Here is a 13679-nt window from a genome sequence, read left to right on the forward strand (position 1 = left end):
ATCCGATCTCTGGGAAGTGCACCACGTGCTGTAGATAACACTAAAATTATGAATGATGAATTATGAATTATGTGTTCTAGAGTTTAACACCTTTTTTTTTTCTTTTTTTTAAGACAGTCTTCGAAATGTGCTTAAGTTAAAATATTATATGAAATCTACGTGTGTGTGTGTGTGTGTGTGTGTGTATGTGAATGTGGGTGTGTGTGTGTATTCAGACTTCATTGCTGGACTCCCATGATGAACAGTTGAAGCTAGCAGAGTTCACCCTGGGCACCATCTCCAACTCAGTGCACATGTTTTCCGATGGCTCCATGAAGGCCTCTGTGAAACTCGCTGAATGTCTGCTGGACGATAAGAGGAAGAGAGTCAACATGATCACTTCCAGGTTAGAGGTTACGAATAAATCAATCGAATTTCTCTTCTATGCAAACACAAAAGCTAATCCTAACTCTCAATTCTGTGTTTGTGTGTGTGACTTTGCTTGACTCAGGATGATGGCAATGCGAAAGGGTTCTGAGAAGAACGTCATGGTAGAGGTGAATTATCGCCAGGGCCGGGAAGGAACCATTCTCGACATTGTAGTCCAGGATCTCTACCTCTGCGCCAGTATGGAGTTCCTGCTCACGGTGGCTGATGTTTTTCTGAAAGCCATGAATCAGGGCTTTTCCAGCCAGCCCAAAAGCAGCAAACCAGCATCCCCCTCTATCAAAGACTCTGGTAATTTTGTTAATAATCTTCTCATAAATGTGATTCATTTGTTAAGAATTATCCAAAAAAACCCAGAAAAGGCATCATTCATCAACATTTTTATTATCAGGGTTTCCACAGGGTCTTAATAATTCTAAAATCTGAAAATCAAAGTTTTAGGCCTTTAAAAGGTTTATGTTTGTTGTTCTAGGTGTTAAATAATTTTAAACCAGTCTTAATTGTCCAAATAGTCCAAATATAATTCCTCATACGACTACAAATGTGACGAACAGCCGATCAGCTTTCTGTTATTGGCGCAAATCTCTTTTGGATTGTGCCACGTATTTTATTTTTCAGTGATGCCGAAGTGCAAGTGTAGCGATATTCGGCTCGAAACAAATACATTTGTTCAATTGTTTGAGGCCAGTTGCTAACAACGTATTTGTGGGTGTGTGTTTGTTTTCAATGTCATGTTATGTCTTACATTTATTCTTAATGACCTTAGAAGTGTCCTAAACAGTCAAAAGATTTGATTCAGGGAAACTATTTTCAATGCATTGAATACATTGTGAGGTTTCCCATCATGTCCCACAGCAGCATCTGCTCAGCCTTCGGTGGCGAAGACTGAGATGAAAGTGATTGTGAGGAACCCCGAGATCGTGTTCGTGGCTGACCTGAGCCGCGCCGATGCTCCGGCCCTCGTAATGACCACGCAGTGTGAGCTGCTGATGAGCAGTGACTCTTCTGCTCAGTGCATGACAGCCGGCATCAAAGACTTGAAGGTTGTAGCATGTCCGTTCGTGCGTGGAGAAGATGAGACCAACAACACCACAGTGCTGCAACCGTGCCAGGTGTTCTTCAAGCAATCGCAGTCACCTTCTGAGCCTCAAAATATAGAGCTTTCTATAAACTCTCTCACCCTGAAGGTAAAATCGGGTTCTCCAGGAAGTGCATTTAATCACTTTATCTTCAACTTGGCTCCATCAAATCTGACCACCTTTTCACTCCTAGGTGTCACCTATCATCATAAACACAGTCATCACTATCCAGTCAGCGCTCACTCCTGCAGCCGAGACACCTGAGGAACTGGAGAGCCCGGTGCCTCCGGACCTGTGGGAGCGCAGGGACTGGCGGGATCTCAAACTCTGGTTCCTGGAGGAAGATGGAGAGGAAGACTCCAAGTCTGTGGCTCCGCTTATCCCTCAGGGTGAATCACTCCAGCTTCACATCGCTTCCATTTGCCTGACTCTAGAGGCAGGTGTGGGTCATCGCACTGTCCCCATGCTGCTTGCCAAATCATCTTTTCATGGAGATGTGAAGAACTGGAGCACCCTGATCAACCTGCAGTGCCACCTCAACATGGAGGTTTAGTACAAAACAAATTGATTTTGAATAATCAGCTTTTGATATTATTTGAACGTGTGCCGAAACCTTTCATCACCGTTTGAAAATAGCTTTAAATGTTTGCTTATGCGCCTGTGTTTTAGGTCAATTACTATAACGAGATCTTGGGAGTGTGGGAGCCACTTTTAGAGCCACTTGAAGATGAAGCTAAAGACGGTTTCCGACCATGGAGACTGGAACTGAAGGTCACATTTTAATACATTTTCTTAAGCTAAACCCTCTAAGCAATATATATGTATATAATATATATTATATTATATACATATATATTTCCTTAAACACAGATGAAGAAAAAGTCAATGAAGCGGTCCGGGATTTCCGATGAAGTGGACTACATTGTTCCAGACTACAAGACCGTAATCAGCATCAATAGCAAAGACCAGCTAAACATTACTCTTTCCAAATGTGGCCTGAACATGCTCAGTAATTTAGGAACGGTACGAGCACTTTCCTTGATTTGTTCGAATTAGAACCCGGTGTGGTGAAAGGTTTTTCTCAAAGCACTTCTGAGGAGTTTATTTTATTTTTTAATCCCAGGCATTTGCAGAAGCTGCCAAGCAGACAGCAGAATGTTTCCAAAAGGACCAGGCTCCATTCGTGGTGAAGAACCTATTAGGTTTACCTGTTTCTGTTCAGTTCAGTGACGTGTTTAAACCTATAGGGAAGAAGTGTAAAGACCATATGGTGGAGCTGCAGGACGGAGAGTGTTTAAACATGGACTACACCCTCGCCGCTGCTGACGCTGATCAGTTCTCAGCTATGACCAGCCTAAGCAGCAGAAACTATATTCAGCCAAGTAAGAAAATTTAGGATTAGGAATTAGGAATTTTTGGAAATTTAACCCTAGATTTCATGGGAATTTGGGGAAATGTATACAAACTGTATCATATACAAGCATAAGGATAAACACTTTGGTCATAAGCTGACATGCATGCAAAATAATACAGATTTTAAATGGTGTTTTTGAATTTATTTGTTAATTAAACAATTATCCTGCAAGATTTAATTTTTCAACTACACTCAAATTCTTTGTTGCAGGCGAACCTGCAATATAGTCAATTCTTAGTTTATTTCTGTTAATTCCCATGCAGAGATTCCAGTCTTGAACATTCCTGAGATTTTGCAACACTAATCACATTTTGTTTAGTACTTGAATGCTCAGTAGTCCATAAAATAAAAAAAACTAATTAAATAAATGAGCTGTATTTTCTGAAAAGTAAATAAATTATAAGATGGTCCATACACTTGCAAATACGACTATTAACTAGATGCCCAAATGTCCTGATTGGATGTTTTCCAGCTCCTGTCGGCCACACGTCAGCCAGCGCCATCCCGCTAATCAAAGTGGGCCGAGGCATATACAGCGTCATGCACCTGGAGTCTGGGGTCACGCGCTTCTTCGTGTGGCAGATTTACTCCAATGAGGGCAGCAAGTTTGTCAAGATCCGGTCACCTTTCCTGGTATCTGACATCTACTCAATGTGATGAGTAAACCATGTACAAGCTGTAGATTTTAAGTTTTTATAGACTACTTGGTTTCACATTGAACTTTTCACCTGTTTCCAGATTATTAATCACTTTTCACTGCCATTCCGGGTGTTCGAGGGCTCCACATGTCTGGGCATCTCTTCCCCCACTGAGGAGTTCTGCGTGCCGCTCGGCTCCTACAAGTAAAATACGCATTGATATTTGCATGTCAGATGCCTGTAGCATCTTCTTCATGGAAACAATGAAGAGGAATAAATGTTACAATAGAAATATAGACTTGTCCCAGCCTCGTTTATATTTTGTACATCTTCTATGAATGCTTCTGATAATGCCCATTACGTTGTGTTACTTAAGTTTTGTCCCTATTAGAATGTATTCAATTATATATAAATATTAGTTTATTCAGTTGCCTTGGTGCACTCATAGCTGTGATGTTCTCACAGATCAGAACTTACCCTGCAGCCCATAATTGAAGGAGACGAGCAGTACAAGCACTCCGAGAGCTTCAGCTACGAAAATCTCATTCTGAAACCTGACGGATGCGTGGAGAAGACGTGCCCTCGCCGTGACGACGCTGCTCACATATTCAAGGTCAACATGGTTCCCGTTCAGGACACCGTGATGCCTAATAGCACTCAGGAAGAATTTGACCAACCGTTTGCCCTCCATCTATGGCCGCCCGTTCTTCTCCGGAATCTGCTGCCATACCCGATCACCTACTCGTTAATGGTATCTATTGGCTTGCTAAAACCGTATACTGATGTCATTTATGCTTCTTCAATTAGTTAAAAGGTTAAATGACTAAGTTATGGAAAGAATAAATAAAATTAAATTGGCTGAGAAGTAAAATTTCCAAATTTTAGGAAAACCTTGTTATGCGTTACAGTTCGTAATATCCTAACACAACATCTTGCATGTTTTCGAAAGGTTAGCGGAAGCCCTGCCCCCACCATGCTGAAGGAAGGCCACTCTTCCCAGCTCCACACGGCCATCATTGACCACTCAAGTCTGCAGTTAAAACTCCTCGGTTACCTCCAGCAGGACTGGGAGGCCCAATACCACCTCAGCTCTGACCACGAAGAGATCAGTTTCATCACATTCCACTCCTGCCACTCGGACGATGAGGTAGACGGAGAGGCCACAAAGGCCGAGCTTGATATAGCCGTTCACGTGAAAAAGGAGGTGGGCCAAGTAGTGGTAGCCATCCATTCTCCTTATTGGATGGTGAACAAGACGGGCAGATTGCTGCAGTATAAAGCCGACGACATCCACCGCAAACACCCCAAAGATTACGACATGCCCCTGCTGTTTTCTTTTAAACCACGCAACTTTCTGCAGAATAACAAGGTCACAGAACACACACAGACACAATGTAACATCAATGCAGATTTTTGGATCTATTCTAAAACGGATCTCTTCTCCTTTCCCCAGGTCCGCCTGATGATTTCAGACAGCGAGCTATCAGACGACTTTTCCATAGACACAGTCGGTAGTTATGGGGACGTCAAATGTAAAGGAAGGGCCAAAGATTACCTAGTGAGTGATTATTTTAAATAGTGTACATGCGCATTTTGGAAAAGTATGGAATTTGCTTCGGGTGAATTCCAGGTCTGGATTAGTACTGGGGGGTCGTGTTTCCATACAATTGTGTTTCCATACAATAGCCCTATTCAGTTTTCTAAAATATAAATTAAATATAATTAATATTATATTTCTAAACCAAAGGCTACGCCCACAGTGTTTATATACAGTGAGGAAAATAAGTATTTGAACACCCTGCTATTTTGCAAGTTCTCCCACTTAGAAATCATGGAGGGGTCTGAAATTGTCATCGTAGGTGCAAGTCCACTGTGAGAGACATAATCTAAAAAAAAAAATCCAGAAATCACAATATATGATTTTTAAACTATTTATTTGTATGATACAGCTGCAAATAAGTATTTGAACACCTGTCTATCAGCTAGAATTCTGACCCTCAAAGACCTGTTAGTCTGCCTTTAAAATGTCCACCTCCACTACATTTATTATCCTAAATTAGATGCACCTGTTTGAGGTCATTAGCTGCAAAAAGACACCTGTCCACCCCATACAATCAGTAAGAATCCAACTACTAACATGGCCAAGACCAAAGAGCTGTCCAAAGACACTAGAGACAAAATTGTACACCTCCACAAGGCTGGAAAGGGCTACGGGGAAATTGCCAAGCAGCTTGGTGAAAAAAGGTCCACTGTTGGAGCAATCATTAGAAAATGGAAGAAGCTAAACATGACTGTCAATCTCCCTCGGACTGGGGCTCCATGCAAGATATCACCTCGTGGGGTCTCAATGATCCTAAGGAAGGTGAGAAATCAGCCCAGAACTACATGGGAGGAGCTGGTCAATGACCTGAAAAGAGCTGGGACCACCGTTTCCAAGGTTACTGTTGGTAATACACTAAGACGTCATGGTTTGAAATCATGCATGGCACGGAACGTTCCCCTGCTTAAACCAGCACATGTCCAGGCACGTCTTAAGTTTGCCAATGACCATTTGGATGATCCAGAGGAGTCATGGGAGAAAGTCATGTGGTCAGATGAGACCAAAATTCTACTTTTGTGTCATAATTTCACTAAACGTGCTTGGAGGAAGAAGAATGATGAGTACCATCCCAAGAACACCAATCCTACTGTGAAGCATGGGGGTGGTAGCATCATGCTTTGGGGGTGTTTTTCTGCACATGGGACAGGGAAACTGCACTGTATTAAGGAGAGGATGACCGGGGCCATGTATTCTGAGATTTTGGGGAACAACCTCCTTCCCTCAGTTAGAGCATTGAAGATGGGTCGAGGCTGGGTCTTCCAACATGACAATGACCCAAAGCACACAGCTAGGATAACCAAGAAGTGGCTCTGTAAGAAGCATATCAAGGTTCTGGCATGGCCTAGCCAGTCTCCAGACCTAAACCCAATAGAGAATCTTTGGAGGGAGCTCAAACTTCGTGTTTCTCAGCGACAGGCCAGAAACCTGACTAATCTAGAGAAGATCTGTGTGGAGGAGTGGGCCAAAATCCCTCCTGCAGTGTGTGCAAACCTGGTGAAAAACTACAGGAAACGTTTGACCTCTGTAATTGCAAACAAAGGCTCCTGTACCAAATATTAACATTGACTTTCTCAGGTGTTCAAATACTTATTTGCAGCTGTATCATACAAATAAATAGTAAAAAAAATCATACATTGTGATTTCTGAATTTTTTTTTTAGATTATGTCTCTCACAGTGGACATGCACCTACGATGACAATTTCAGACCCCTCTATGATTTCTAAGTGGGAGAACTTGCAAAATAGCAGGGTGTTCAAATACTTATTTTCCTCACTGTATATATATATATATATATATATATATATATATATATATATATATATATATATATATATATATATATATATATATATATATATATATATAATGTGTGTGTGTGTATATGTATATGTAAAGTATTTTAGTTTTTTTGCCTTATAGTACAGTAAACTAATACAGACATGCTTTCAGGTTGGAGTGAAGATCGACACGAGCAGTTTCAGCCTGACGCGCCTGGTGACGTTCCTGCCCTTCTACATGCTCGTGAACAAAACAAAGTATGTCATCCATGTATGCGAAGAAGGACAGGAAGACTGGACTGAGGCAAAACCTGGAGAGGTCAGCACTCATGTTGAGTCTTGTATTGGTTCAATGAGCTGTAAAAGAGTGATATATTTCCTCAATTAGCAAATAATTGTTTTCACACCTACTCTTATTGAAAGTGAAGCCAGAAAGGTTTGTGTATTTTTAACCACTGAAAAGGCTAGCGTTTTACATTCAGTCGTCTATATTTTAACCTGTATTTACTTTAACAGTGTGGTTAAACCACAAAAGACTTTTCACTACAAAATCATTTTAATATCGCTCGTGTTCACAGGGTTATTTTTTATGATCGGACATCAAATGTGAATTTTGTCCTTTAGATAGTAATCGAATAGAGAATTTGATATCAATAGCTCTCATTAATAATTTGTTTGAATCGAAAACAATTCTCTCACAGACTGCCACTCCATTCTGGCCAGAGAGAGATTCTAAGGAGCTCAGAGTGAAGGTGGACGGCTGCAAGTCCACTGCTCAGGCCATCGCTTTCCATCAGCCTGAGAACTGCCTCCTACTTCACCTTGACAACACTGTAAGTTAAATTAAAAAACAAAACAAACCTCTCCCTAAATGCACATTAATAGAAAACGACTCTCAGTAATGAGTGTTGTGGTTTCTTTTTGTGGGTTCCAGCTGGGGGGCATCATTGTTGACGTAAACCTGACTGAGCATTCGGCCGTAATTCGGTTCTCTGATTACCATGACGGTGCAGCTCCTTTTCTTATAATCAACCACACCAAGGAAAACACACTGCAGTTCCACCAGAGGTGAGGGATTAAACTGAACCAGTCTAATGGAAGAAACTATTTGTATTTTTAGAACAAATACATGTTTTTATTTTACTGTAGATTTATACAGAAATGAGTGACCCTCTTATTTAACCTTCTTGCTAGTATCACTCAGTCTGGTGCATCACAGAAGTATTTATACAGTGGCTATAAGACGAACACACTTGTGTTAATGCTTCAATTATACAACAAAAATATTAATAATAGTTCTTGCTAATACTAGTAGGTTTGCAAAATTATGGGAATTTTCAAGACTGGAAGCTTTCAATGGGAATTAATAGGAACAAACTGGGGATGTATTGAATTGCAGGTAATAGCAAGGATTTTACATGTACCGTATTTTCCGGACTATAAGCCGCTACTTTTTTCCCACGCTTTGAACCCCGCGGCTTAAACAACGAAGCAGCTCGTTTATGGATTTTTCCTGGGTTTTTCCCAGTTTCAAAACTGAGACCCAAAACATTAGACCAATGAAATTGCGGAACGGGTTCAGGTGAACCAATGAAACTCTTTATATTAAATCAGACGAGCTCCCACTGAATCAGACCGCACCACATCATAAATATAGATGAGGTTCCTATGACGTTTGACCTGCCGCTCACTCACTAACTCCAGTTGCAACAGAAATCATATAAGCACAGACAGGTTTCCAAAACTCGTGCTTTTTTATGTTTCTTGGCAACAGCGTTATGGGTTAGTCAAAGAAACTTAGAACTGAGCATCAGAAAATAATAAGGACATATTCCTTGGTCTTGCACACATGCAGTAATAACGGAAAAATGCGGCGGCAGGCTATTCTCAAAATGCCGCTCTGCTCTTAAAGGAGCCACAACATATTTCACTAGTTACACAGTGTAGACACCTGCAGCTTATACAGAGGTGCGGCTTATTTATGTTCAAAATAAAAATCTTTGTAAAATTCAGTGGGTGTGGCTTATATATGCGCTTTATAGTCCGGAAATTACGGTAGTTGGGGAAAAAAATCTTGCGAGAAAATATTGCATAAATTTACATTTAAAACCTCCTTGTGCTGTGTGAAAGCTATCGTGCAATGAAATAATACTAACAATTAAGTACAAAATTTAAAAAATACGATACATCGCCAAAATTTTCTAACTCCAATCAATTCCCAATTTGGAATATTTCCCAAATTCCCCAGATGAAGTTCCTACGGAAGGTTTCAGAAGATTTTCCACCCCTTTGCAACCCAAATATACTAATAGTGCTATGAATGTGTCCCTGCTTTATAACAATATTGTGCACATGTATACTTCTAACTACTGTGTTTTGTGTCCCAACTGTAATTCAGCATAATACAGGGTGATGGATTTGTGCAGTAGGATCTGCATGCCTAAATAAATGTCTAATAAAAGTCTTAACACACTTTTTTTTTTTTTTTTTTTTTTAACTCATTCTTCCCTTTGCTCTTAAATGAAGTAACAGTACATAATAATGTGCTGGATTTGTTTCCTCTGTTTATTTTTTGTTTAGTTTTAAGTTTGTTTGCCTTACAGGTCTGTTAACTGTTTGTTAAATGTTTTTTGTCCCCTTGCCACATGTTCAGCTGCAAGGAACGTAGACCCTCTACTTTGGTTCCTGAGGGAACCTTTGTTCGGGGGGAGGACAGAGAGTCCAGCTGGTATACAAACACACACATTTACATGGCAACAGAACTGCACTTTAAGAGTGTTAAGCCTCTGTACTACAAAATGTCCATCAGGCTACGCAATCTTTTTATATTCCTGTTTAATTTTGCATATATATACGGTATAATTGGTAAATAAACCATTCATTTTTTCTGCTTTGCTTTTACCGTTACAGCTTTTAGATGTATGCTGGTGCTGTGAAATAAATGATCTGCTTTCATTTCCTTCTTTCTACACAGCATGTTTTTCTCTTCGTCCTTAATGTTTCAACGTTTCCACTCCAAAATGAGAAATGTGATTGACTTAAATCCTGCCACTTCCTAGATTGATTTTCTGAGATCATTTATGTTCTCTGATTGTATTGCGGCTGGGTGATATGACGATATAAGTTTCATGATAAATGACATCATATATTTTATAATGAATTACATTGACACCTTTGCTGTAGATACCAGTGTCTGATTGGATGTTAAATATATTCGTATTTATTCGTGAATTGTATTTTTTTTTCTGGACATTAACTAAAACATTGCAGGGTATGCTGATAAAACAAAATAAACGATGCAGCATAATAAACATGCAAACTTGCAGTGACATATTATAATTTATTATGATATTATATTTTTGTTGTATCATCCAGCCTTTCGTTGTGTACACAGCATGTCTTTCCAGCGCAAGGTGAACTTTCTGTCCTCTATGACAGTAAGGCTGCTCAGACCTTCTCTCTCTAAAGGATCGTACTCTCATCTATGCTGGATGATTTTTCACTCCGTAGGCTGCATAGTTGCTGTAGTGTTTTGCCCAGTGATCTCTTTAAGTGCAAACGAACTCCAGCAAAGCAGAAACAGCATTCACCCAAACTTCCAAGACATTGCGTTTTATGTTCCGCATAGAAATGGTATGGTGTTTGGTCGTATGTGCTGATTCTAACATACTGCTTGTTTCGCTCTGTTAGCTCTCAGAAGCTGGAGAAGGACAAGCTAGGTCCAGGCCAGGCCGTCTACTATACATGGGCCGAGCCCACAGGATCCAGAGTTCTCAGATGGGAATGGGGAGATTACAGTGGTGAGCTAAAGAATGAGAAGGTGAGGTATACTAGCATCTGAATTTGGACTAGGTGTCTTGAGGGGACAAAGGGTGTTATTTGTATTTATTTTATATATATATATATTTTTTTTTTTATTAGCATGAAATCTAGAAAAAGTTCAAATTAGAAAAACAACAGGTTGCAAATTATTTAACGCCTTCTGTGTGTGTGTGTGTGTGTGTGTGTGTGTGTGTGTGTGTGTGTGTGTGTGTGTGTGTGTGTGTGTGTGTGTGTGTGTGTGTGTGTGTGTGTGTGTAGGACCTGCTGAACGATATAAACGGTGAAAAAAAACTGTTCGTCATCTCCTTTTATGAAGGCCTTCAGCGGGTGGCGTTGTTCACCAACGAGGAGCGTGTCTTCAAGCTGCTATGTGAGAGCGAGAGGGTTGAGCTCGCCGAACAGGAAATTAGCCTCTCGCTTCAGGATATGGGCATCTCATTAGTCAACAACAGCACCAGCCAGGAGGTGGCCTATATTGGTATCACCAGGTACTGTAATGTAGGGCTGGATGGTATAGAAAACTCTACTTTATACTGCTGAAGTATGTATAATAAAACCTTATGTAACTTATATGCAGCTTCATATCATATATAATTTTATAAGATTGTCTAGAAAGGTTTAAATTGTTATACTGCTATGTAGTATCTTTCTGATCAATACCAGAAAATACCAGACTCAGCTCATCAGTGCATCTCCAGAACCGAGTCCGATGCGATTCCCATCCTCGAAGCATAGCCAACAATACAATACAAAAAAATATTATATAAAACCAGACGTTATTTTCCTTTTCTGTATCCAGGAAGATGCAGCTCTACCTCTGCCATGTTAATCTATGTTCTTTGTGACTGTCTGGACACGCCTCGTTCTCCGTATTGCGATACGTCATATTCACGTAGCAGCAGTGGTGCAGAGAGAACACGCTCGAGAAGAGATATCAGTCCCACAAATTATCGGTCACTTTCTAAATAATACAAATATAGCGCATCTACTAATAATTGTACATAAATAAATAGTTTTTTTACCAATGCAAATATGTTAAAAACAATGCAACTTGTATCTGTTGCTCACTTCACATCACATCGTTAAATCTTATACCGAAGCATTGCATGCAATAGAGGGCTCCAAAATTGCACACTGTTCATATTAAATGTCAGTAATTATGAGACTTAAAAATTTGCACTTTTCCAATTAGACGCATGATGTAAGAAAATAACTTGTATGGATCATGGATAAATTGGAAATATACTATGATCTGTTTATGCACGCAGCTCTGACGTGGTGTGGGAGACCAAGCCGAAGAAAAAGAGGCGCTGGAAGGTTTTGAGCGGAAAAGACGCCGAGATGTTAGAGCAAGCCTACAAACCGTACACAGAGAGCAACCCTGTGGATCACTGCATCCTAGACATGGAGAACGGCTACCAGGTTACAAATCACACAGATTCCTTCAAACAATAGTGTATAATGTGTGTCCTGCATGGAAACTGAACCCTGATATCGTACCAGGTTTTTCCATTTTATTTATTTATTTGGCTGACTCGTTCTTTCTCTGTTTCACTCACACACACTCTTTCTCTCTCCCTTTTTCTCTCAGGTGATTTTGACTCCTAACGGTTCAGACATGAAAATGCTGCAGCCTTATGATGCGCCTCTCCGAAGAAACTACCTTCCAGCTCTGAAGGTTGAGTACAGCGTCTCGGCCAGACAGAAGGCGTACCGTGTGCAGATTAACAGGGTTCAGGTTCGTCTGTCACACACGGACCTCACAACACGTAGTATACTCGCTTGCATGCTTTGCTTCTTTCTTTAAAAGTCTTATATTTGACTTGGTGAAACCTGTAGAAACCCTGCTTACAAAAGTTAAACGGTTTTTTTTGTGCAGATCCAGAATCAGCTTTCTGGAGCCATTTTCCCTTTCGTGTTCTACCCAATCAAACCTCCCAAATCAGTCAGAATGGACTCAGGTCAGCGATGTAACATTTATATAAAGTAAATACGATTATCACGGAGCTGCTGTATAACCGGAAAGTCATTCTGTCTTTTACAGAGGCAAAACCGTTCATCGATCTCAGCCTCATCACGAGAGCAGCAGGACACTCGGACATCCTACGCATCAAGTATATTCCTGGTTTTTTTGTTTTGTTTTTTATTCCACATTCAACCTGAAGTATGACTAACTCATCAGTGCCATTGTACTTACAGGTATTTTAAGGTGTTGATTCAGGAAATGGACTTACGTTTGGACTTGGGCTTCCTGTACGCCATTTTGGATCTGTTCACTGCCGAGAACGCTGTCGCAGTCACCACAGAACAGGAAGTAATATAAACTCACACTAATGCAACACAATTTTTAATACTGGCCTCTGATTTAGTCGGCCTGGTGAGGTGAATGCACAGTCAAAGAGATGTGTTGGAAGAGTTTTTTGGTCCCACTGTTTATGCTGTTTACTCTTTCTCTGTGTGTGTGTGTGTGTGTGTGTGTGTGTATGTGTGTGTGTGTGTGTGTTCAGGTGGAGTTGTTTGAGAAGGACATTGAGTATTTAAAGACCGGCTTGAACCACGTTTCTGCCACAGACACTTCCCCCATCAGTCTTTATGAGTACTTTCACATCACCCCCATTAAGGTATGGCACCTGGTATTGGTCTATGCATCTGTGTATTAGGCCTCGGGGGCGGTTGGCAAATTACCAAATTTATAGTGCCACATTACAGCTTTCCTATGTTAATAATTTCTTTTATTTTTTACGTGCCGGAGAAAATCGTGATTATACTGTATATTATATACATGAACATTATATATATATATATATATATATATATATATATATATATATATATACACACACACATGAGGAAGGTGGTAGATAAGTGGTTAAGATTTTGAACTTCTGATCAGAAGGTCATGATTACAAATTTCAGCACCAC

At 40.3% G+C, this 13679-nt stretch overlaps 1 protein-coding gene across 4 annotated transcripts in view; it reads left to right on the forward strand.

Moving 5' to 3' along the window:
- Positions 1-13679, forward strand: part of vps13a (vacuolar protein sorting 13 homolog A) — a 42694-nt gene that overhangs the window by 21613 nt on the left and 7402 nt on the right. For 2 of the 4 annotated variants that reach the window (XM_083553992.1, XM_083553994.1), the window contains exons 37-60: positions 216-385; positions 491-717; positions 1282-1613; positions 1699-2052; positions 2175-2276; positions 2376-2528; positions 2629-2887; positions 3392-3552; positions 3658-3761; positions 4023-4308; positions 4507-4926; positions 5011-5115; positions 7108-7254; positions 7637-7768; positions 7870-8003; positions 9589-9663; positions 10626-10755; positions 11016-11245; positions 12026-12179; positions 12349-12495; positions 12637-12718; positions 12802-12871; positions 12957-13071; positions 13265-13378. In XM_083553992.1, coding sequence (XP_083410118.1) covers positions 216-385; positions 491-717; positions 1282-1613; positions 1699-2052; positions 2175-2276; positions 2376-2528; positions 2629-2887; positions 3392-3552; positions 3658-3761; positions 4023-4308; positions 4507-4926; positions 5011-5115; positions 7108-7254; positions 7637-7768; positions 7870-8003; positions 9589-9663; positions 10626-10755; positions 11016-11245; positions 12026-12179; positions 12349-12495; positions 12637-12718; positions 12802-12871; positions 12957-13071; positions 13265-13378 — 4203 coding nt within the window. The remainder of the gene's footprint in view (positions 1-215; positions 386-490; positions 718-1281; positions 1614-1698; positions 2053-2174; positions 2277-2375; positions 2529-2628; positions 2888-3391; positions 3553-3657; positions 3762-4022; positions 4309-4506; positions 4927-5010; positions 5116-7107; positions 7255-7636; positions 7769-7869; positions 8004-9588; positions 9664-10625; positions 10756-11015; positions 11246-12025; positions 12180-12348; positions 12496-12636; positions 12719-12801; positions 12872-12956; positions 13072-13264; positions 13379-13679) is intronic. The other 2 variants (XM_083553995.1, XM_083553993.1) reach the window with 2 other exon arrangements.

This window comes from Silurus aristotelis (assembly GCF_946808225.1).
Source record: "Silurus aristotelis genome assembly, chromosome: 11".
Lineage (NCBI taxonomy): Eukaryota > Metazoa > Chordata > Actinopteri > Siluriformes > Siluridae > Silurus > Silurus aristotelis.